Below are 24,321 nucleotides of genomic sequence, written 5' to 3'. Positions count from 1 at the left end.
AGTAAGACAACTTCCCAAAGGGAAGGGATCCTGTAAGTGAGCTATGGAGACAAACTTGGAATATCAGATTGAGGACTAGATTATGGATAGTTTTAGACGTCAAAAAATTTGAAAATAACTTAAAGAAAGTCATAAATGACAAGGAATTTAAAATATCATTTGGGTAATAAGTTTTAACAATTAAAGAAGAATTTGAGAATGAGAGCTATGAACAGTAAGAAAATGAAGACTGGAGACTGAACTGGAGATAATTCCTACAATCTAGAAATAGATAATAATTGTCAGGGGATGATGGATGATTTGGATAGCCAATCTACCCAGTAATTTAAAATGCTCTAAACTGGCAGTGTACACCTAGCCAAAAACCCAGTATTCTCTATGGATTGTGCAGCATTTCACCTGTGTGACTAATGAAAATTAAATGTACTTGGAATGGAATTGACAGATATGTAGATGAAGCACATGATGAGCTCTTATGCAACCTTAAGTTATGTAAATGGTACCAATAAGAAAGAAAGTCTGGATTATAAAAGGAAGGCAAGCATCATTCAGTTAGTCTCTCCAGGCTCAGGGTTTAAAAATGAAGTTCCTTTTACCACTGACCTTTCTGGTTTTTATTAGTTCTCTAGGTTGGGCAAAAGATAGGCACTACTATATAGCAATTAAAGAAACTACGTGGAACTATGCTCCGACTGGTAAAAATATGCTGAATGGGAGGCCTATATCAGAAGATGAGTAAGTAATACCTTTGTGTTGAAAAAGCTACTATCAGAAGCAAAAGTTTCTGTTACTCATTGATAAAATGCTGATGAAGAATTTCCCATGATTGACCCTTTAAGGGCACATTTGAACCACTATTAGAACCACTTCCTTTCTGTTTTTAGTATGAGATGGCATAGAAGACAGATATTAATATAAATCAGACATCGCTCCTTCCAGGGATTATTGCCACTCTTGCCCTCGTGTCACATTACTTTGGGAACATGTCTTATTCTGTTTTTATCAGCTGCTTTGTTCAAGTAGTGCTCAAGATGTAAAACCAGTCTTCTTTCTAATATTGAGTGTATGCCAGAGACTGTAAAATTGCAGCTATCTTCTTGACTTCTCTCTTCAGATAATAGGAAGGGGGTCATCTAGAGGTTAGTTGTGGAATATGGATTTACTGTTTGTTGCCAAAATACCCCAATTCTACTAACAAATCACAAGTGTATTTAAATGCGTAAATGATCCTAAGTGCTTGTGAGCTAAAGTAACCTCAAAGTGAGGTGAGAAGCTCTTTTGTAGTTCAGTACAAAGAATTTGGTCTTTTTTTAATTATTCTTTCTTGTTTAAAGTATTACATGAGTCTCCCTTTTTCCCCCATTGACCTCTCTCCCACCACCCCCTCTCCCAAGCACAAGCCCTCACCCCCTTACTGTCTGTGTCCATTGGTTTTGCTCATATGCATGCATACATTTTAAACCAAACCCCACATGTATTACTTGCTACCTTTGCATTTGGTCTCTTCACCAGACATTCCAATATTCTCCTTGGCTGCAACACCTTTTTTTATGCCCTTCATATTTTCTCTGGTGTCTGTTTTCTCTATCAAAATTAGGTTGTAAAGATTCTTTCTTCTAGTTTCACTTGATTCATCTTTTTTTTTCTAGTCAAAATTTGTTAACATTCTCTCTTTTTTGTTTGTTTCTTTTTTACAGAGAGTCCCAGATATATCTACAACGTGGCCCAGATAGAATAGGACGTGTTTATAAAAAGGCTTTGTATTTTCAGTATACTGATGGTACATTTCAAAAGATTATTAAAAAACCATTATGGTTGGGATTTTTAGGTCCGATAATTAAAGCAGAGACTGGAGACAATGTTTATGTACATGTAAAAAATTTTGCTTCAAGAATCTATAGTTTCCATCCTCATGGATTAACCTACACTAAAGAAAATGAAGGTAAGTGGATTCTCTTTCCTTATATGCCGGAGTTTTTGCTCATAAAGAGAATGAGCCCAACACTTGAGGAAAAATAAGGTAATTATTAACTGGGTATCATTATGAACTAGGAGTAGTTTGAGATGTTTGCATACTCTTATTACTCCTGATGTTTTTAATATTTATATCCAAAACAGTTCTTTTTTAACTTTTTCATTTAAATCTTTTTTATTTGTTGCCATGTGCATTTTAAAAATTTTATTGAATTTATTGGTGTGACATTGGTTAACAAAATTATATGGTTTCAAGTGTAATACGTCCATCATCTATATTTTGTGTTCTCACCCAGAGTCAAGTCTCCTTCCTCATTTAAATCTTGAATGAGTGACAACTCTTGTACAATTTCTGGGAAAGAAAACACACTTTTTACTGACCCAAAGGACATTTTTTGTAGGAGCCACTCATGAGCTAAATGTTTGTTGGCAGAAATACTGTTCTGCCCCATCGTATTTCAATTCCTAGTGAATGAGGATTAGCCTCTTGGAAAACATCAGTGTCAAGAGAAATCACTGACTTCTAGACAGTATCTTCCCTCTTACACATCTGTCTGATTGCATTGGGGGAAAGGGGAAGAGAAAATCAATAAATAGCGTTTTGTGTTCAAATGGAGTGCGAGAGTTCCAAAAGATGGGTAAAGAATGAAAAGTTTGCCATGCATCAAAGTATTCTATTTAATGAAGAAGCTGTATGCATAGTTATCAGGATTCTAGACTCAAGAGGTGGAGATCTGAAGTGAAATTTAAGGAGAGGAAAGCAAGGTCCCAAATTCAGAACTGAAGTAATAGTTCAGCAGGGGTCCTCAAACTACGGCCCCGTGGGCCACATGCAAATACAAATATTGTATTTGTTCCCGTTTTGTTTTTTTACTTCAAAATAAGATATGTGCAGTGTGCATAGGAATTTGTTCATAGTTTTTTTTAAAACTATAGTCCGGCCCTCCAACGGTCTGAGGGACAGTGAACTCGCCCCCTGTTTAAAAAGTTTAAGGACCCCTGGTTCAGGGTAATTAAAGTAAGCTCCGCAGAGGGCTACTTTTGGATCCCAGTGGTCTTCTTGGAGGTCACATGGATGCCTCTTGATGTCATGGGTCCAAAGTCTTATTTGTAGTGAAGAAAATGTGGAGGGCAACACAAGAGCCTTGATCTCTGTATCCAATATCTATTGACATAGTAGGTGAACATTAAATATTTATGGAATCCATCAATAAAAGTGATGAAAGTCTGATAATATACTGCCTGCCTCATTACAATTTGGTCTAGAAAGTGGCCAAGCTGGGCATTTAGATGAAACCCAACTAAACGGGACCTGGGGAAAGAGGAGTCAGGAGAGAGGAGAGAAATGCGCACTTTACTCTGAAAATACAAATTAGCCAACATTCATGGCTTGATGGAAAAACCATGAGTCACATTCATGTTGTCTAATGGTTACTGTGACCACAATGCAGATTATGTTTCCTAGGTGCTCTCTATCCTGATAATACTACCGGCTTGCAAAAGGAGGATGACCATCTGGAGCCAGGGAGCCGGTATACTTACAGGTGGTTTGTACAGGAAAGGCAGGCGCCTGGCCCCAGTGACAGTAACTGCGTAACAAGGATGTACCACTCCCATGTAGACACTTCCAGAGATGTGGCTTCAGGACTTATTGGACCAATTCTGACTTGTAAAAAAGGTAACAGATATTTTAAATTTCATGCAACAATTGAGTCAACCAGAATATGTGAAATTTTGCTATCAAATGAGCTCTTTTTTCCTGCCTTAATCTTGATTCTCTAGTAAAAAAATAAAGTTGCCATCTTGAACGCTAAGCACTAGATGGCTGTCTTGAGTACAATGCCTGGGTTCAAGTCCAGTAATCCAGTTTGATCAGTAGTTGATAGTCCAACCCATTAAACTTCACTTTAGCCTTCCTCACCCAAAAGTGCTGCAGCCACCTTTCTCCTACCGAGAAGTGTTGAATCAACAGGGTGGGAGGAAATGAGATGAGAGGCTAGCTGCCTGTTCCTTGCATGCATGGTTCCTTAGGGTTCTGTCTGTGAGGGTGCAAGATTTTACTTTTATATTTTAAGTTGAATCCATTAGAACCATCAGACCCATGGACACAGACAATAGGGTGGTGAGGGCCTGGTGGGGGGATGGGAGCAGGCTGGAAGAGGTTAATGGGGGGAAAAGGAGGAACTCTGTAATACTCTCAACAATAAAATTCAATAAGTAAATAAATAGAATCATCAACTTATTTTATAGCAAAAGTAATTATTCAAAGAGAAAGTTTGCTGGTTTTTGTTGATGTTTATTTGTTTCAGGCACACTGGATGGAGACACTGAAAAATATATCGACAAGTTTTATATTCTGTTGTTCTCTCAAACTGATGAAAACAAGAGTTGGTATATCGATGACAATATTAATACATATACTGAATCTGGCCAAGTTAATGCTACTGATCAAAGCTTCGAAGACAGCAATACTATGGCCTGTAAGATTAAAAAAAAAAACTTTCTCATTTATAATATACTACTAGAGGCCTGGTGCATGAATTCATGCACCAGTGGGGTCCCTCAGCCTGGCCTGCGGGATCAGACCGAAACCAGCTCTCCAACATCCCCCAAGGGATCCCAGATTGCGAGAGGGCACAGTCCAGGCTGAGGGACCCCACCAGTGCACGATCAGGACCGGGGAGGGACACGGGAAGTTGGCCAGCTGGGGAGGGACCACAGGAGGGCTCCAGGGCATGCCTGGCCCATCTCACTCAGTCCTGATCAGCCGGACCCCAGCAGCAAGCTAACCTACCGGTCAAGGCATCTGCCCCCTGGTGGTCAGTGCAAGTCATAGCAAGTGGTTGAGCAGCCTTATCATATCATTAGCATATTATGCTTTGATTGGTTGAATGGACGACTGGACACTTAGCATATTAGGCTTTTATTATATAGGATAAGTCTAACTTCTGTGATTCTATTTAGTGAATTTTCTTTGTTAAGTTTGTTTGCTTGAATTTATATGTTTCAGTTTTTCACTCAGGCTCTGCTGGTTGATATGCAAGGCATCTAGTAAATCCTGCTACTTTCCAAAGTTTCCTAGCAAGTGAAGTTAGATAGATGCATTTGTTTTCTAAAGTCTGGTAGTGATAAAGAATTGATGGTAAAATCATAGAAAAGGTGTCGTTTTAAGGTAATAATATATTATGGAAGAGCAAAGACATAACTGACCAGGTATGTTATGAAAATGTATTTGTACACAGACTTTTTCAGAAAAGATGCTCCTATTATCTGTCACCTTTGTCTTTCTCTCTTCTTCACAGACTTTACTTAATTCTATTCTTTTTATCTTTCACTGCTTCCTGCCTTTTGGTTTACCTTTCCTCCTCTTGCCTCTAAATCAATGGTTCTCAAACTTCTGGCCCTTTAAATACAATTCCTCATGTTGTGACCCAACCATAAAATTATTTTCTTTGCTACTTCATAACTGTAATATTGCTACTGTTATGAATCATAATGTAAATAGCTGTTATGCAGGATGGTCTTAGGCGACCCCTGTGAAAGAGTCGTTTGACCGCCAAAGGGGTCACGACCCACAGGTTGAGAACTGCTGCTCTAAATCCTTGTGCTACTACCACCTGTAATCATACACAATGTTTATGGCCTCTTTTTTGTGAAACACAAATCAACTCTTGTCATAGATTATGTATAAGGACAATGTTGACACTGCTGGGTTTCTGTAATGAGGAAATGCATAGAATTTATACCATATGGCCCTTGTCTATCATGCTTCATAGGTTAATTTACATTTGTTTTCAGCAATTAATGGATACATGTATGGAAATCTACCCAATCTCACCATGTGTGCAGAGGACAGGGTCAAGTGGTATTTTATTGGCATGGGTGACCTGTTCGATATACACCCCATCTATCTCCATGGACAAACTCTGCTATCTCGAAATCACAGGAAGGACACCATTACGGTCTTCCCTGCCTCATTGGAAGATGCCTTCATGGTGGCAAAGGGCCCTGGAGAGTGGATACTGGGCTGCCCGATATATGGTATGGATTTATTTCTTTTACATAATACAGGGTCAGAGGAATTCGAAGGTTACAACCCATTACTAATACCTCATATGCCAAATGGAGAAATAAATCTAGCGAGGTGATAGGATTTAGAAAGTCAGTGATGAGGTCAGGCCTAGAAACCAGGTCTCTGGCACTTATTTTTAAATTTAAATCCTTTATTGTTGAAAGTATTACATATGTCCCCTTTTTCCCGCATTGACCTCTACCTAGCACTGCTGCCCTCTCAAGCCCCCCCCCCCACATGCCCTCATCCCCCCCTGCACTCTGTGTCCATTGTTATACTTATATGCATACATACAAGTCTTTGGTTGATCTCTTACCCCTCCCATCCCCCATTTTCCACCCACCCCTACCTTCCTTCTGAGGTTTAACAGTCTGTTTGATGTTTCTGTGTCTCTGAATTTTTTTTTTATTTCTAAAGTTTTACATATCTCTCCTTTTCCCCTGATTAACACTCCTCCCCTCCAGCCATTCCCACCCCGGGAAGCCCCCATTGCCCCAGTGTCTGTGTACATTGGTTATGCTAATATGAATACATACAAGTCCTTTGGTTGCTTTCTAACCACCCCAACCCTCCACCTCCACTGCCATTTGTCTCTGGCTCTATTTTTGTTCATCAAATTATGTTGATCATTATATCCCACATATGAGTGAGATCATGTGATATTTATCTATCTCCAACTGGGTTATTTTGCTTAGCATAATGCTCTCAAGGTCCATCCATGCTGTTGCAAATGGTAAAATTTCCTTCTTTTTTACCACAGCATAGTATTCCATTGGGTAGGTGTAACAGAGTTTTTTAATCCACTCATCAGCTGATAAGCACTTAGGCTGTATGCAAATCTTAACTATTGTAAATTGTGCTGCTATCAACATGGGGGTGCATAGGTTCTTTCTGATTGGTGTTTCTTATTTCCTGAGATATATTCCTAGGAGTGGGATTACTGGGTCAAATGGGAGATCCATTTTTAATATTTTGAGGAAACTCCATACTGTTTTCCACAGTGGCTACACCAGTCTGCATTCCCACAAGCAGTGCACGAGGGTTCTTTTTCCTCGCCAGCACTTGTCATTTGTTGATTTGTTGATGATAGCCATTCTCACCAGTGTGAGATGGTACCTGATTGTCATGTTGATTTGCAACTCTCTGATGATTAGTGACTTTGAGCATGTTTTCATATGTCTCTTGGCCTTCTCTATATCCACTTTTGAAATGTATCTATTTAGGTTCATTGCCCATTTTTTTATTGGATTGTTTATCTTCCTTTTGTTAGGTTGTATGAGTTCCCTATAAATTTTGGAGATTAAACCCTTATCAGATATAATATTAGTAAACTAGAGGCCCAGTGCACAAAAATTTGTGCACTCGGGGGGTCCCTCAGCCCAGCCAGTGCCCTCTCACAGTCTGGGACCCCTTGGGGGATGAGCATCTGCTGGCTTAGGCCCGCTCCCTGTGGGATTGGGCCCAAGCTGGCAGTCAGACATCCCTCTGGCAGCCCAGGAGCCCTTGGGGGATGTCCACTTGCCAACAGGGAGCAGGCCTAAGCTGAAGTCGGACATACTTAGTGCTGCTGAGGAGGTGGGACAGGCTCCCACCACCACCGCTGAACTGGCAGCCGTCAACCTGGATTGTGGCTGTGCAGAGCTCCCCCTGTGAGAGCACACTGACCACCAGGAGACAGCTCCTGCATTGAGCACCAGGGGGCAGTTCCTGATTTGAGTGTCTGCCCCCTGGTGGTCAGTGTGTGTCATAGTGACCAGTTATTCCCAGTTGTTCTGCTGTTAGGGTCAATTTGCATGTTACCCTGTTATTATATAGGAGTGCCTGGACAGCTTGGGTGAGGGGCTGATGGCTGTTTGCAGGCTGGCCACAGCCCCTTCAGGGTGGGGGGTCCTGCTGGGGTGCCTGGCCAGTCTTGGTGAGGGGCTGAGGGCCATTTTCAGGCTGGCTAAGCCCCCCAGCAGGGACCCTCACCCCATGAGGATGTGGCCAGCCTGGGTAAGGGGCTGATGGCTATTTGCAGGCTGGCCACAACCCCCAGCCACCCAAGCTCCCAGTGGAGGCTGGCTGGAAGCATGTATTTGGGATTTATTTGTCTTCTATAATTGAAACTTTGTTTTCATGAGCAGAGGCCACAGCCGACTCAGGGCTGGCGGGAAGCTTGGCTTCCTCCATCACCCGGGCAACCAAGCCTCCTGCTTGCTCCAGCTCTGTGGCTGCCGGTCGCCATCTTGGTTGGGTTAATTTGCATATAGTTGCTCTGATTGGCTGGTGGGTGTGGCTTAGGGTGTAGCGAAGGTACAGTCACTTAGCATCTTTGTCTTTTATTAGTGTAGATATGTTCTCCCAAGTAGTGGGCTCTCTTGATGTTTTCTTGATAGTTTCTTTTGCTGTGCAGAAGCATTTTATTTTGATGTAGTCCCATTTGTTTATTTTCTCCTTAGTTTCTATTGCCATAGAAGTTGTGTTGGTAAAGATATTGGTATGACAATTGTCTGCTATTTTGCTGCCTATAGCTTCTTGTAAGATTTTTATGGTTTCTTGTCATGTTTAAGTCCTTTATCCATTTTGAGTTTATTTTTGTGTATGGTGTAAGTTGGTGGTCCAGTTTCATTTTTTTGCATGTATCTGTCCAATTTTCCCAATACCATTTATTAAAGAGACTGTCTTGACTCCATTGTATGCTCTTGCCTCCTTTGAGTATAATGGCTTGTGTCAATTTCTGGGTTCTCTGTTCTGTTCCATTGGTCTGTATGTCTGTTCGTTTGCCAATACCAGGCAGTTTTGAGAACAGTGACTTTGTAATATAGCTTGATAGCTGGTATTGTGATCCCTCCAACTTTGTTCTTCTTTCTCAAGATTGCTGTGGCTATTCAGGGTCATTTTTAATTCCATATGAATTTTTGGAGAGTTTGTTGTAGGTCTGTGAAATATACCAGTGGTATTTTAATGGAGATTGGATTAAATATATAGATTGCTTTGAGTAGTATGAACATTTTAATGATGTTGATTCTACCAATCCATGAATACAGTATATTCTTCCATTTTTTTACGTCTTTCTCTATCTCTTTTCTCAACATCCTGTAGTTTTCCAAGTACGGGTCTTTTACCTCCTTAGTTAAGTTTATTTCTAGGTATCTTAATTTTTTTGTTGCAATGGTAAATAGGATTGTTTCTTTTAGTTTCTCTTACTGTGAGTTTATTATTGGTGTATAGAAAGGCCATAGATTTCTGGATGTTAATTTTGTATCCTGCTACATTACCAAATTCATTTGTTAAGTATAGTAGATTTTTAATGAAGTCTTTAGGATTTTTTATGTACAATATCAGGTCATCTGCGAACAATGACAGTTTTACTTCTTCTTTCCCAATTTGGATGCCTTTTATTTCTTCTTGTCTGATTGCTATGGCTAGCACTTCCAGTACTATGTCGAACAGGAGTGGTGAAAGTGGGCATCTTGTCTTATTCCTGTTCTTAGGGGAAATGGTTTTAGTTTTTGCCCATTGAGTATGATATTGGCTGTAAGTTTGTCATATAAGTTTTTTATTATGTTGAGGTATGATCCCTCTATTCCCACTTTGTTGAGAGGTTTTATCAAGAAAAGGTGATGAATTTTATCAAATGCTTTTTCTGCATCAATTGATCTGATTATGTGATTTTTGTATCTCAGTTTGTTTATGTGATGTATCACGTTTATTGATTTGTGGATATTGTACCAGCCTTGCATCCCTGGAATAAATCCCACTTGGTCATGGTGTATGATCTTTCTAATGTAATGCTGGGTCTGATTTGCTAGAATTTTGTTGAGTATTTTAGCATCTATATTCATCAGGGATATTTGCTAGTAATTCTCTTTCTTTGTAGTGTCTTTATCTGGTTTTGGGATTAAGATAATGCTGGCTTCATAGAAAGAGCTTGAAAGGGTGCCTGCCTCTTAAATTTTTTGGAATAGTCTGAGGAGGATAGGTTTTCGTTCTTCTTTGAATGTTTGGTAAAACTCCTGTGTAAAGCTGTCTGCACTAGGGCTTTTGTTTGCTAAAAGTTTTTTTTATTACTGCTTCAATTTCATCAGCAGTTATCGGCTATTCAGGTTTGTTATTCTTCCTGTTTGAGTTTTGGAAAATTGTATTTTTCTAGGAATATGTCCATTTTGTCTATGTTGTCCAGTTTGTTGGAGTAGAGTTCATAGTATTTTTTTTACAATCCTCTGTATGCCTGTAGGGTCAGTTGTTACTTCACCTCTTTCATTTCTAATTTTATTTATTTGAGTCCTCTCTCTTTGTTTCTTGGTGAGCCTGGCTAGAGGTTCATCAATCTAGTTTATCCTTTCAAAGAACTAAGCTCTTGGTTTTATTCATCTTTTGTATTGTTTTTTATTTTTTATTTTTTTGGTCTCTATAGTATTTATTTTTACTCTGGTCTTTATTATCTACTCCTTCTGCTTACTCTGGGATTTTCTTGTTGCTCTCTTTCTAATACTTTAAGTTGTAGGTTTAGATAATTTATTACCAGCTTTTTTTTTTAAGTAGGCCTGTAGAGCTATGAACTTCCCTCTCAGGACTGCTTTCACTGTGCCCCATAGATTTTGTATTGGTATATTTTCATTGTCACTTGTTTCCAGGATGTTTTTAATTTCTTTTTTGATCTCTTTGGTAACCCAATCATTGTTTAATACCATGCTAGTTAGCCTACATGTGTTTAATTTTTGTATTGTTTTTATTGTAGTTGATTTGTAATTTCATGCCATTGTGATCTGAGAAGATGCTTGATATGATTTCAAACTTCTTGAACTTGTAGAGACTTAGTTTGTGTCCTAACATGTGGTCTATCTTTGAAAATGTTCCAGACATAGTCTAGAAGAATGTATAATCCATTGCTTTTGGGTGAGATATTCTGAAGATGTCAATTACTTCCATCTGATTTAGTGAGTCGTGTAGGATTGCTGTTTCTTTGTTAATATTTTGTCTAGAGAATGTATCAAGTGATGTTAATGGGGTATTAAAGTCCCCTGCTATGATTGTTTTGCTGTCAATCTCTCCCTTGATCTTCCAGAAGATTTTTTAATGTATTTGGGTGCTCCTGTATTCGTTGCACATATGTTTACCAGAGTTATATCTTCCTGTTGTATTGATCCCTTCAGTATTAGGAAGTAGCCCTCCTTATCTCTTGTTATGCCTTCACTTTGAGGTCTATTTTGTCAGATATAAGTATTGCTACCCCAGCTTTTTTTTCACTTCTGTTTGCCTGAAATTTCTATTTCCATTCCTTCACTTTCAGTCTGTGTGAGTTCTTTGTTCTGAAGTGGGTCTCTCGTAGATAGCAAATATATGGGTCATGTTTTCTTATCCAGTCAGCAACCCTATGTCTTTTGATTGGAGCATTTAATCCCTTTATGTTTAAAGTTATTATTGATAGGTACTTTTTTGCCATTTTTATTCTTTATGCCTGTGTTCCTTCCTCCTTTTATCTTTCTTCTTTTTACAAAAGTCCCTTTAGCATTTCTTGCATTGCTGGTTTGGTGGTAATAAACTCCCTTAGCCTTTTTATGACTGTGAAGCTCCAGATTTCATCTTGCTGGATAGAGTATTCTTGGATTCAGTCCCTTGTTTTGCATCACTTTGTATACATCATTCCATTCCCTTCTGACCTGATGCGTTTCTGTTGAGAAATCATTTGATAGTCTAATGGGAGATCCCTTGTAGGTAACTTTCTGTCTCTCTCCTGCAGCCCTTAAGATTCTTTCTTTGTCATTAACGTTTGCCTTTGTAATTATGAAGCAAATTGGTGTGGGTCTTTTTATGTTCATTTTGTTTGGGACTATCTGTGCTTGTGTGACTTTTTTCTTCCCCAAGTCAGGGAAGTTTTCTGTCATTATTTATTCAAATAGTTTTTCTAATCCTTGCTCCTCTTATTGACCTTCTGGCACCCCTGTTATGTGGATAATGCTTTGTTTCATGTTGCCCAAAGTTCCCTTAAATGCTTCTCCTGCTTTTCAATTTTTTTTCCAATTTTTGTTCAGATTGGGTATGTTTTACTTCCCTGTGTTCTTGCTTGTTGATTTGGTCCTCCGCTTCTTCTTGTCTACTGTTGAAACCTCCCATTGTGTTTTTTAGTGCAGTTATGTCATTTTTTATTTCCGTTTGATTCTTACATATGTTTGTGGGGTTATTTTTATCCAGCCAGTTTAGGAACTTCATAACCCTTACTCTGAATTTTTTCTCTGACATATTGCTTGCCTCCATTTCATTTTGTTCCTTTTCTGGTGATTCCTTCTTTTCTTTCCTTTATGGGTTCTTTGTCTTCCCATTTTTGCTGTATCTTTCTCCAGGTCGCCCCAGCAATGCTGTCCTGGGGGCCGGGGTGGAGAAGGTGCCGTTTTCTCTGGGTCACACAGTCCACACTCTTCTGTGGCCTGGAGTGGGACACACACTGGGTTGCTCCAGTTCACCCAGGCAGCAGGTCCTGGGGCCCAGGGCAAAGGTGGTACACAGGGTTCCCCCTGGCTTATTTACATTCCAGTAGCCAGATCCTGGAATGCTAGGTCCCAGCAGGCTGATGTAAAGACCTGGTGGGGGAGGTCACTATGGCAAGTGCTCCCTGCAGACATTTGGGAACCTGCCAGGAGGTATTGTACCACTCAGTGCCAGGGCACGGTGGTGGTTCCATGCAGGTTATCGCTGGCAAGCGGCATTCTTTAGGCATCCTCTGCCCTTCCTTATTGAATATTGTCTCCTGGGCTGTGTCTAATTTGTTAATTCAGGGTGGTTGTTCTCCGATTTAGTTGCTTTTCTGGCCTGGCCCCAGGATGTGGTCCCCAATACTTCTGCCTATACAGCTGCCATTTTCTCCTCCCCTTTGGTACTTTTAACTCTATGATAATAAACCCTGTTTGGTATATGGGGGGATTTTTTATTGTTGTTTTTACAAAAAAAAAAAAACTTTTATGTTTATTAACCTGTGAGTTTTACAAAAACCTGAGCACTGGAGAGAGCAAGTATTATTACAGATTTGTTTCTTGTTGTTTTTTCAATTGAGAAAACAAGTTCTAAGAGGTTAAACTCTTGCCCAAAACCCTGTAAGAGGCAGAGCCAAGAATTATGTAGGAACAAATGCAGTTGACCCTTTGACAAGTTGGGATTAGGAACACTGACTGCCCTCACTGTCAGAAATCTACATGTAACTTTTGACTCCCTCAAAACTCAATTACTGAGCCCACTGTTGAAGCTTTACTGATAACATAAACAGTCAATAAGCAAATATTTTTATGTTATATGTATTATCTTCTATATTCTTACAATAAAGTAAGCTAGAGAAAAGAAAATGTTATTAAGAAAATTGTAAGAGAAAATAATTTACACTCCTGTACTGTATGTATCAATACCATAAGTTTATGTTGTCTGTTTACAAAATGAAAAAATCTTCATATAAGTTGACCTGCACAATTCAAACCTGAGTTATTCAAGGGTCAACTGTAATTATAATCCATTACTCAGTAAACTTCCTTATTTTCATTTATTATCTCTTCAATCACACTGTCCTTTGAATAATAGGCTGGTCAATTAGGAAGTTATTGATCTTTTATATTCTTAAATATAACCAAACTCTACGTATAATCATGTAAATGTTTTGTTTTACTTTTCAATCAGAAAATCTGATTATTATTAGAACTGAAGAATTTAATTTTTATTTCTTTGTAAAAAAATGGGGTTTACTTCTCTGATCAAAACCTTTTTCTTTCTAAGTCTCATACTTTGGTTAGCATCACACTTCAATTAATTATTTAAACAACTATGCACCAGGTGTTTATTAGGATTTCCTGAGTGTTGTGTTCCTCTCAGGGCCATGGGGAAAAGGAGAACCACACACAGCCATTGTAATTGAAGGGTTGAATCTGATGATATTAGAAAGGAATATTATTTTCACCACCATCTCAGTCAGTTCCCTCTCCAGAGAGTAATCACTGTAAACGATTGGGTGTGAATACTTGCAAACCTGTTTACTATGCATTTTCACACATGTATGAACCTTTTCCAAAAAAAACCCACAGCTGTTTTGTGCTTCTTTTACATAATTAGATCATACTGCATATAATACTCTGCTTCTTGCTTTCTTCACTCATCAATATGTCTTGAAATCTTTTCTATGACATTCTTCATCTATTTAACTTATTCTTGTAAAGTGTCATATAGTTTTCCGTATTTGGGATGTATACAAATTTATCTAACGATTTCCTTACTGATAGACATTTCATTGCTTCTACTTTTTTAATTTATTAACAATATTGTAGTTAATACCTTTTATTTGTATATTTTTATGCATGTGCAAATATTGCTCTTGGGTAACTACCAAGAAATGAAATTATATAATGGAAGGGTTTTTAATTTTAACAAATGCTGCCAGATTGCCTTCAAAATGTATACACCAATTTACATTTCCACCAATGGTACTCTGAAATCAAATACAGAATTGATGCCCTCATGAAAATGTACCTGCCTTGATTTTCCACCTGGCTGCCAACAGTTAACCTAATCAACCAATTTACTCATTAGTGACTAGTGGTAGCAATTTATACCTACAAGGAAAGACATTTTGGGTCAAATAGACTCTCAAATTCTTTTCAGTAGGCAGTTACTGTCTTTATCTCTGAGTTGTTCCAATGCTGGTTATTCTCCAGTAACATATAATCCTCTAACATTAATCTTTATATCCTGGCTTCTGCACTTGTTTCATACATTTTAGGCTTTTATACAGATTCCATAAATAAAGTACCTAAAATTTCTCAGAGAAAGAGGAAGTTGCAATGTTGTTGGCTAAAATAAAAAATATATATGGACTACAAAAAAAAGGTTTTTGCCCTAACCGGTTTGGCTCAGTGGATAGAGCATCGGTCTACGGACTGAAAGGTCCCAGGTTCGATTCCAGCCAAGGGCATGTACCTTGGTTGCAGGCACATCCCCAGTAGGAGGTGTGCAGGAGGAAGCTGATTGATGTTTCTCTCTCATCGATGTTTCTAACTCTCTATTCCTCTCTGTAAAAAATCAATAAAATATATATTTTTTTAAAAGGTTTTCATGTCTTAATAACATTCTGTACTTGGATTTAATGTTTTTCAGAGAGTATGAAGGCTTTTTTCAATGTAAGCAATTGCCAAAAATCTTCAGCAGATGAAAATGGGACCCGTATTATACATTACTATATTGCTGCTGAAAAAACATTATGGAACTATGCTCCATCTGGTATAGATTTCTTCACTGGAAAACCTTTAACAGCAGCTGGATGGTAATGATTTGCTGATTGAAGCATTTATGGTTAAATAAAGATAATTGAAACTTTTTAGAACCCAACTATTCCTTAAAAGGATTTAGGCATCTTATACTAAAAAGATTCTGATAAAATCAAGGTAGAAAATTAATTATATCAATAATTGGAAAAATTTGAACCTAAGGATCATTGCCACACAAAATTTTTCTCTAAATGTCTTGGCAGCCAGTGCAAAGATGAACAAAATGTTCATAGGTTTCCTAGCACTGAGTGTTAAAATGGATTTGTTTTATAATTATGAGACATTTAACAGCATAGTGGATAATGTTATCAATAGCAATTTTATAAAAATTCAAGAGCATTCCTCATGTGTAATTTATACTTTCCTGCTAAGATCTGAAGAGAATTAAATCATTTCTTGTAGCATCCATACATTATATTATGTAAATATTTTTACTCAATAATATTTAAGACTATATTACCAATTTCTATGTTAATGACCAAAAGCTAAGACTGAAATACATTACTGCAGCATTAGTATTTAAAAGTGCATAAAAACTTTTTCTGATAGTCCAATTGTTAAATATATTTACCAACTTAAAGATTTCAGGAGTTTTAATCCTTCTGGTCTATTGAATTAAAGTTATATGTCAGAAAATATCAAGTTCTAAACCACCAAAAAATAATGATTTCTCAAAAAATTGAGAAAACTAAAAATGTGATATCAAATGAATATTTTCTCTTCTTACATTTTAAGGTTATCAATAAATTATTCAATCTGTTTAATGGAAATTTTGTATTAATTGTGAGAAGGGTATCTGGCTTAGAGCAAAAACTAGATTCAGAATTAGGTCTTACACTCATTTTATATTGACTAAACTAAGGATGATTGATAGATCCTTTGACTTGCTTGATTCTCCTGGCTTAGCAATACTATGATGTGTTAACACTGCAAATCACCAGTTCATTGCTAGGGACCATTTTTTCTAACAGACTCCATTTTATTTTATTATCTATAATAATAAAAGCGTAATATGCTAATTAGACCGGGTGTCCTTCCTTCTAGACAAAGCCACACCAGGCGGGGGCCTCGGCAGAGGTGGCAGAGGCCCCTGGCCACGGCGGCAGTGGGCAGGGGCTGGGGCCAAGGCTCTTGCATGAATTTTGTAGTAGAATAAAAAAATAAGAATGGAATCTCTCACCTTAATATTCTCATATCTCTGCACATACTTTAATGTTTATCACTACCTGCCTGAAAAAAAATCAGATATATGCCTTTTTTTCCCAAAAGAAAATTTGTAGATACACTACTAAGTAAACAGAGATACTTATATGCCATGCACAGACAAAAGGCTGAAAAGATATCCATGGAAAATATTGACAATGGTTCTATATAGATAGTAGCATTATGAAGATTTTAATTTTTTTGTTATGTTTTTCCTTATTTTCCAAATTTTTTACAATGAGCATAAATTACTTTTAGAAATAAATTAACAAGTACTTTAAAACAATTGTGTGTAGATTCTTGCTTTCTTTTCACATTATCACTGTAAACTTAAAAGTTCTTTGTGTATCTACTTTCTCTGCACAGTAAATCTCAGATATATTTTGAACAAGGCCCAACAAGAATTGGAGGAACTTACCAAAAGCTAGTTTATCGTGAATACACAGATGCTTCCTTCCAAACACAGAAGGCAAGAGAAGATCATCTTGGAATCCTTGGTAAAATTCTATTTATAGCTTGGAAGGTAATAAGTATGTACCATTTATACAAATTCTGTGCAGTCAAAATAATATTCACCCACTCACAGTTTTATTAATTTTAGCTGTCATTTTAAAACCTCATGAAAACAATATAATCCAATTCGCCCAACTGTAAACTACATTCTTTTTTCCTATAAATCCAATAAGTTTATCATATTCATCCAAAGTGACTTTTTAAGACCCTGATCATCTGGCTCAAGGCATCATCCCCTTAGTTTGTTCTCAGACCCTTAGTTTGTTCTCAGACCCTTACCCAAGCAACACAACCTGACAGTTACCCAAGCAATGCAGCCTGACAGTTACGTTTATGAAAACCAGAGCAACTACTAATTCTTTTGGTTTCTAGGTCCTGTCATTAAGGCAGAGGTAGGAGATACCCTCAAGGTCACTTTCTATAATAAAGGTCCTCTGCCGCTCAGCATTCAGCCTCATGGACTGCTTTACAGCAAAGACAATGAGGGCTCGTACTACAAAACACCCGGAGGAAGTAAGTAGAACTTGAGGGAGGGCCAAGCAAGCCATACTGTAATATAATGTCAACAAAGTTATTATGCAGCCCACTTTTCACACCTTAACAGCTCTGTGTACTTACTGTGGCAAAGTGATTCCTTTGGCCCCTTTCAATTGTCACCCAAGGCGCTGCAAGGTGAGCAAGATACAGTTCTTGCTCTCAGAGATCTCACAGTCTAAACTAGAGTACTTTGCGTAATAGATCTATTTTACAAATGGTTATTCCTTCCTAGGTATCCCTCCAGCCTCCTCACATGTAAATCCTGGCACAACATTTGTCTATACCTGGCAAGTTCCAAGAGATGTGGGTCCTACCTCCACGGATCCCAACTGCCTGACCTGGTTATACTACTCCTCAGTATATGGGAAAAAAGACACCAACAGCGGTCTTGTAGGGCCTCTCCTGGTGTGCAGAACGGGAAGCCTTGGAAAGGATGGCAAACAGGTGAGTCATGGGACCTATGTCCAGGTATGCCTTGGTGAGAGTTTGCCTGAGACAGAACTGCAGAGAAAAGGCAATGGGGCAATCAACAGCTTTCGCTTCTGTGTGCTGATGTCTCCCAATTCCATCCTTTCCTCAACTCCAGACGTATATCTTCCTCTGGCCAATGAACACCCACCCTAGCATGTTCCACAAACATTTCTAATTCCAACTATTTTAACTCTTCATCTCCCTCTGGATGGCTAATACCTCTCCCTCTCCTCTCTAAGTGACCCTCTTTTCCTCTATTCTGTAACATCAGTCACCAAGTCTATAATACCATTGCCTTATTTTAGGCACCATTATCTCTTTCTGAATTCCTTTAACCTCCTAACTCCTGCCCCCACTCTAATCCTGCTTCAATATAACTCCACACTCCTTCCTTTCAAATCTAGTTACAGCACTCACCACACTAAAAATTACTCCACCATTTCTTGACTCAGACATCAACACATCAGACCCTTCTGATCCCTCCAGATTCCTGCACCCCTCCCTACCATTCTGGCCTTGCTGCACAATTAGCTTATTAGTCCCTGAGTAAGGAAGGCTAAGTCATATCCCTTTTACTTTGCCTTTCTTCTCTCTATCTGGAATCATCTTTCCTCACTGCTTCACCTGCTAAAAGTGAAGACATTTTTAAAACTCATACTGAGGACTCCTCCCTGCCCTTCAAACAATATCTCCTAACTAAAGTTACTTAAAGTTCCTACAGATTGCCATAGTTCCTTATCTATGTTTTCATTAAAGCACTTACTCATGCATTTATTTTTATTGGTTTTTCTAGACCATAAGTTCCTTGAAACCATACAGGGGTTTTATTCACTTACAAGAGGCCCTGCGTGCATGAAATCATGTGCGAGTAGCTCGCTTCCACTTGCCTCAGCTGGCCGCCCTGCCCATTGCCACTCATTGCTCGCGCCCCGCCCTCCACAGCTCTTAGCTCTCTGCTGCTAGTAGCCCTTTGCCACTTGTAGCTCTCCACCCCTAGTAACTCGCGCCCTGCCCTGCTTGCCATGAGAGCTGCTGCTCATGGGTGGGGGGTGAGGGGAGGGTGAAGGGGTGGGAAGGACCAAGAGGTGCTCAATGTACATCTTAGTGACTGGTCGTTTGGTCATTACAGCGTTACAGCATTACAGCCATTGGCCTTTTATAATATAGATTGTAACAACCATAACCCCTCTGTGGCATGTGGTAGGTGCTCAATAAATGCTTGATGAATGATTTTCCCTCATTCCTCACTCACAAATGAACTAATGTCTAAATTATTTTCTACAATTATAATTCATGTGTAATGAAGCCTTGTAAATTCACCAATATAAATATATTTATGATTAAATGTATATTTTTATTTTAAAATGTGACTATATGTTTGTATTAATTTATATAAAGTCATTTAGAAGTCTCCTAATTCTTATATACATGTAATTTTTATCCAAAAATAAAAATATTATACATATTTAATTTCTTCATAAACCCTAAAATGCAGACTTTCTAGAATTTAGAATTAAAAACATTTTATTTAACTTACTTTCTATAAAGCATGCTATGAAAAGTTACTATCTGTGATTATCTGATTATGTAATTTATTTTTATAACGTTTCAGATGTAGAGATCCCTAGAGTAAGAGCTTTAAATGAAAACAGCTGTAGAGATTTCCCCAACTTGTTAGTTCTGATAAATCCATTCATTGGGATTCATGCCTTTATATAAATGCTGTAACTGGGGAGGTCAATTGATCACAATTTCTAGGAGTACACAAATCTCATTGTATATAAAATCTTGTATTCAGATCAATCATTGGACCATCTATACTTCATGTCTGTTCTTTTTTCTATTCTCATTCGCAGAAGGGAATAGACAAAGAGTTTTACCTACTTGCTACAGTATTTGATGAAAATGAAAGTCATCTCCTGGATGAAAATATTAGAACATTTACCACAGAACCTGAAAATGTGGATAAAGAGGATCAAAGTTTCCATGATTCTAACTTAATGTACTGTAAGAAAACATTTAATTTACAAGATAGATATATTAAGCAGTTGTTTAATTTCATTATGCCTAAGGAATTACAGATCATTTTTTAAAATGCACATTTCATGGCCCAATGGTTGGCTAATATGTTTCATGTTACATTTAAGTATAATTTCCCAATAAAAATATTGTCTACCAAGGTTATTATGTTACCTTCAATTTACCAAATATTTACAATGCCGTTTTCGTGCAATATATTGTTTAGTTATAACTACATGTAAGACAGAAAAGTCCTGTATTTTTCTATTGACAAATTAGTGAAGTAGTTGGGTGGGGTATTTGTTGAGTTGCTTGGTTGGTAGTTTTGGAATAGTGTTAGATGTAGTGGGAAAAGAATTGGTCTGGAGACTTGTGCTCTGCTCTTAACACTTCCATTCACTAGCTTAATGGCACTGAACACTTAACTGCTCCTCTGGTCTTAGTTTTCTGAAATCTAAAAGGAAAGGATTGACTCCTGTCATCTTAATATTCTTAAATGAATGAATTGCTTTATGACTAGTTCTCTGTTGCATTTCAAGAGATGTCAGTAGCCCTAGCCGGTTTGGCTCAGCGGATAGAGCATTGGCCTGTGGACGGAAGGATCCCGGGTTCGATTCCAGTCAAGGGCACGTCCCTCGGTTGCAGGCTCCTCCCCTGCCTGGGCCCTGGTTGGGGAGCCTGCAAGAAGCAACCAATCGATGTGTTTCTCTCACATAGATATTTCTCTCTGTCTTTCCCTCTCTCTTCCACTCTCTCTAGAAATCAATGGAAAAATATCCTCGGTTAGGATTAAAAAAAAAAAAAGGACATGTCAGTAAATTCAATTCTCTTGTCTTTGTCTCAAATGTCTTGCAGCCATAAATGGATACATGTATGGAAATCTACCAGGACTGGATATGTGCTTAGGAGACAACATTTCCTGGCACGTACTTAGTGTGGGATCACAGCAGGACTTACATGGGATATACTTTTCAGGAAATACCTTCATTTCCGCTGGAGAAAGGGGGGACACTGTGGCCTTGTTCCCCCACACTTCCGAGACACTTTTAATGACACCTGATTCCACAGGTAAGTGGTAAATCTTCTCCTTCAACCAGGAACATGTTTAAAGTATGAAAAACAGTGTCATTATATGCACTGGATATTGTTTGTACAGAAGAAAAAGAGAAATTATATAAATAGTTCTTGGAAAATTGTTGCTCTTTTCCATTTAATTTATAAGAACACTGGTATATCATCTTCCTGTGCATAAAAATTTTCTCATTCTCTCCCAGGCTTTAAACCAACCCACACTACTCAAAAACAGTGAAGATGTTTTGAAGCATTTGACCTTGTCTTTTTTCAACTATCTGCTGCATTTCTTACTCTCCTGTCTATTTGTTTCCCAGGACTTCCTTCTGCTTCTACCTTACCCTCCTCTCTCTGCCTTCCTTTCCTATATCTCTCCTTGCTAGCTTTGCTCTAAAGGGAGAGGTTTTGATTTCAATGAGCTTGATTGTTGCTGAAAAATATTTTTTAAAAATACATCCCATATCAGAGAATTGTTGTGGGGATCAGAGGAGCCAAGCCTCCATTCTAAACCTAACACCCTCATTTGTAAAATAAGTATTGTAATAACTTACAACTTACAAAAAGGAATAGGCAATGATCAGATCCCATGAGATACAAGAAGTAAAGATGCAGTAAAGTGCCTGGAATATGTTGGACTTTAAAGAAAATGTTAGTGTCTTCTTTTATCCTGCAGATCCAACTTCACAAACACACACAAAATCATCTATCTTGATCAAAAACTACTGGCATCAATCAAATACTGTCTACACAATAAACTAGTTACTCTATAAATACCATGGATTTGTATCTTAACTCTTTGTAATGCCACAGATTTATTTGACTACAATTTTCTATATTCCAAAACTTTTAATTTTGCTTTTCAAACAAACAAAATCTGTGAATAAGTGCAATTAAGGGGGAGGAGAAATTTTCTCCAACACTCTCTTCTCTGTTGCAGGCATTTACTCAGTGGCAAGTTATTGCCAGCCCAGCCCTACTCCTTACTCTCTTTTCCCCTGAACTTAAAAAAAATTGTCTGCTCTTTATTCTCTTTTGTAAACAATATCATTTCTAATAAACATGTGGAGACATCAACTACATGTCAAGCACTGTGCTATACGAGAATCATTTTATCCTAAACAAGTTCTCTTTCCTAAACCCTCTGAATCTGAAGGTTTTTCTTCCTTGTCCATCTTCTTGAATCTTACCCTCCATAAAAATTAATAACAACAATAGAAACATGTAAAGAGTTGAAAGAGAGAGTTATTGCTATGAAGGTAATATTAAGCAGGGTCAGAATGTGATGTGCATAAAATTTACCAAAATAAAAGACAATCTGAATTCAGGTGGAATTCACTGTTCTAAACCAGGCTGGGTTTTTTATTGTTGTTGTTGTAGTGGTGATTTGTTTTGGTCATGGTTATTCTTTGGAGTTTTTAATGTATTAAACTGAATCCTTTCAACTTCCTTTCACTCCTTCTGCCACTGCCTCTATGATCTAAGCCACCATCATCTCTCATGGATGATTTTAACAGCCTCCTAACAGGTATCCTTTCTTCCACCTTACCCACTACAGTTTATTCTCAGCACAGAGGCCAGAGTGCCCATATGTCACTCATCAATTCAAAATTCCACAATGGCTCCCCATTTCACTAAGTAAAGGCAACAGACTTTTCAGTGGCCCATGGGACCCAGCCCTCCTTTCCCCACCAGTCTTCTCTCCTGGTACTCTCACCCTTGCTCACTCCACTCTAGGCACACGGGCCTCTTATAAGGTCCTCAATTGCACCAATTAGACCTTCATCATAAGGGTGTTTGCTACCTGCTTCCCCTAGATCTACTATTCACCTCTCATGAGTCTTTGCCCAAATGCCACCCTCCCATCAAGGCCTATCCTAATCATCCTATAAACATTGTCCATTGCTCCTTTGAGCCCACTCCACCCCAGAATCCTCAATCTTCCTTACACTGTTATACATTTTTCTTTGATGCATAGCATTTATTACCTTCTAACATATATAAAAGTTATACTATGTCTACAAGACCTTGCAATATAAACTGTAAGGGCAAGGATTTTTAACTGTCATGTCTATTGATGTTTCTAAAGTGCCTTGAAATATGCCTGGCATAAAGAAGATACTCAACAAATATTCATAAAATTAGTGAAAGAATGAACTATCTTACTGTATTTCTTTGGGGGTTTATATCTTACAGATGACTTCACAGAGAGAAAGAAGTCTGAATGCAAAACTTTATGAATTATTTTCTTATTTACCTCTAGGAATTTTTGATGTGGTTTGTCTGACTTCACAGCATTATCAAGGAGGCATGAAACATAAATACAAAGTGAGGCAGTGTTCAGAGCAATACCCTCATCAAACGCAGTACCAAAAGGAGAAAATTTTTTATATTGCAGCTGAGGAAGTTGTGTGGAATTATTCTCCTAGCAGGACATGGGAAAGAGAACTGCACCATTTACAAAGAAAGGAGAAGTATGGTGATAACTTCAGTCTCTAACTAGGAAGGCTTCATCCTGTAGTTTCTCACCCTTTCTTTTCAGTGTGTGTGTGTGTGTGTGTGTGTGTGTGTGTGTGTGTGTGCGTGTGTTGTAATTTTTTGTGTTTGGTATGGTATGTGTGTGTACTATGCATGTATGTGATTGGTATGTGTTTATGGCATGTGTGTGTTTAGGATACATTCAAATTTTGAAGTTACAAATAACTTCAAAATGTGTGTGTATAATATCTTAAATTCCAAATGACTTAAAATCTTTCTAAATATCTAAATAACTTCTTCTGTGCATTGTTTCTTCTTGTCTCTCTTTCCATTTCTTGCATCCTATTTTCCTTATGGGTGCTACCATCCAATTGTATCACTTTGAGGTATAATAAAATATTTTTAGCTACATTTAACATTTGGAATCAGTCAGATTTTCCTTTTGTCTACATTCATCTCCATCTACACCTGTTCCTCTGAAAACCTCAAATTAAAGACACTAATTTTCCTTTTAGTAAAATTTGATTTTTAACTATAGTTTTCTCTCTTACTATTTATTCATTTATCAAAACTAAAATTTTATTCTGAAAATGTATTTTAAAGTATGGAATAAATATTCAACAATCTTACCAGAATGAATATATTTTTAAAAAGAAGAATTACTTTCCAAGGTACCATAGCTTCTAGATATTAATAAATTACATT

At 37.9% G+C, this 24,321-nt stretch overlaps 1 protein-coding gene across 3 annotated transcripts in view; it reads left to right on the top strand.

Annotated features, from left to right (window-relative positions):
- Positions 1 to 549: 549 nt before the first annotated feature.
- Positions 550 to 24,321, top strand: part of LOC102423473 (ceruloplasmin) — a 50,814-nt gene continuing 27,042 nt past the window's right edge. For 2 of the 3 annotated variants that reach the window (XM_006088658.3, XM_014455791.2), the window contains exons 1-12: positions 550 to 735; positions 1,698 to 1,942; positions 3,440 to 3,652; positions 4,284 to 4,454; positions 5,773 to 6,015; positions 15,158 to 15,323; positions 16,897 to 17,027; positions 17,416 to 17,556; positions 17,813 to 18,024; positions 19,908 to 20,058; positions 20,926 to 21,138; positions 23,402 to 23,612. In XM_006088658.3, coding sequence (XP_006088720.1) covers positions 581 to 735; positions 1,698 to 1,942; positions 3,440 to 3,652; positions 4,284 to 4,454; positions 5,773 to 6,015; positions 15,158 to 15,323; positions 16,897 to 17,027; positions 17,416 to 17,556; positions 17,813 to 18,024; positions 19,908 to 20,058; positions 20,926 to 21,138; positions 23,402 to 23,612 — 2,252 coding nt within the window. In that variant the 5' untranslated portion in view covers positions 550 to 580. The remainder of the gene's footprint in view (positions 736 to 1,697; positions 1,943 to 3,439; positions 3,653 to 4,283; positions 4,455 to 5,772; positions 6,016 to 15,157; positions 15,324 to 16,896; positions 17,028 to 17,415; positions 17,557 to 17,812; positions 18,025 to 19,907; positions 20,059 to 20,925; positions 21,139 to 23,401; positions 23,613 to 24,321) is intronic. The other variant, XM_014455792.2, reaches the window with a different exon arrangement.

Source organism: Myotis lucifugus, unplaced genomic scaffold (assembly GCF_000147115.1).
Source record: "Myotis lucifugus unplaced genomic scaffold, Myoluc2.0 scaffold_50, whole genome shotgun sequence".
Lineage (NCBI taxonomy): Eukaryota > Metazoa > Chordata > Mammalia > Chiroptera > Vespertilionidae > Myotis > Myotis lucifugus.
This window is presented reverse-complemented; position numbering and strand designations above follow the sequence as displayed.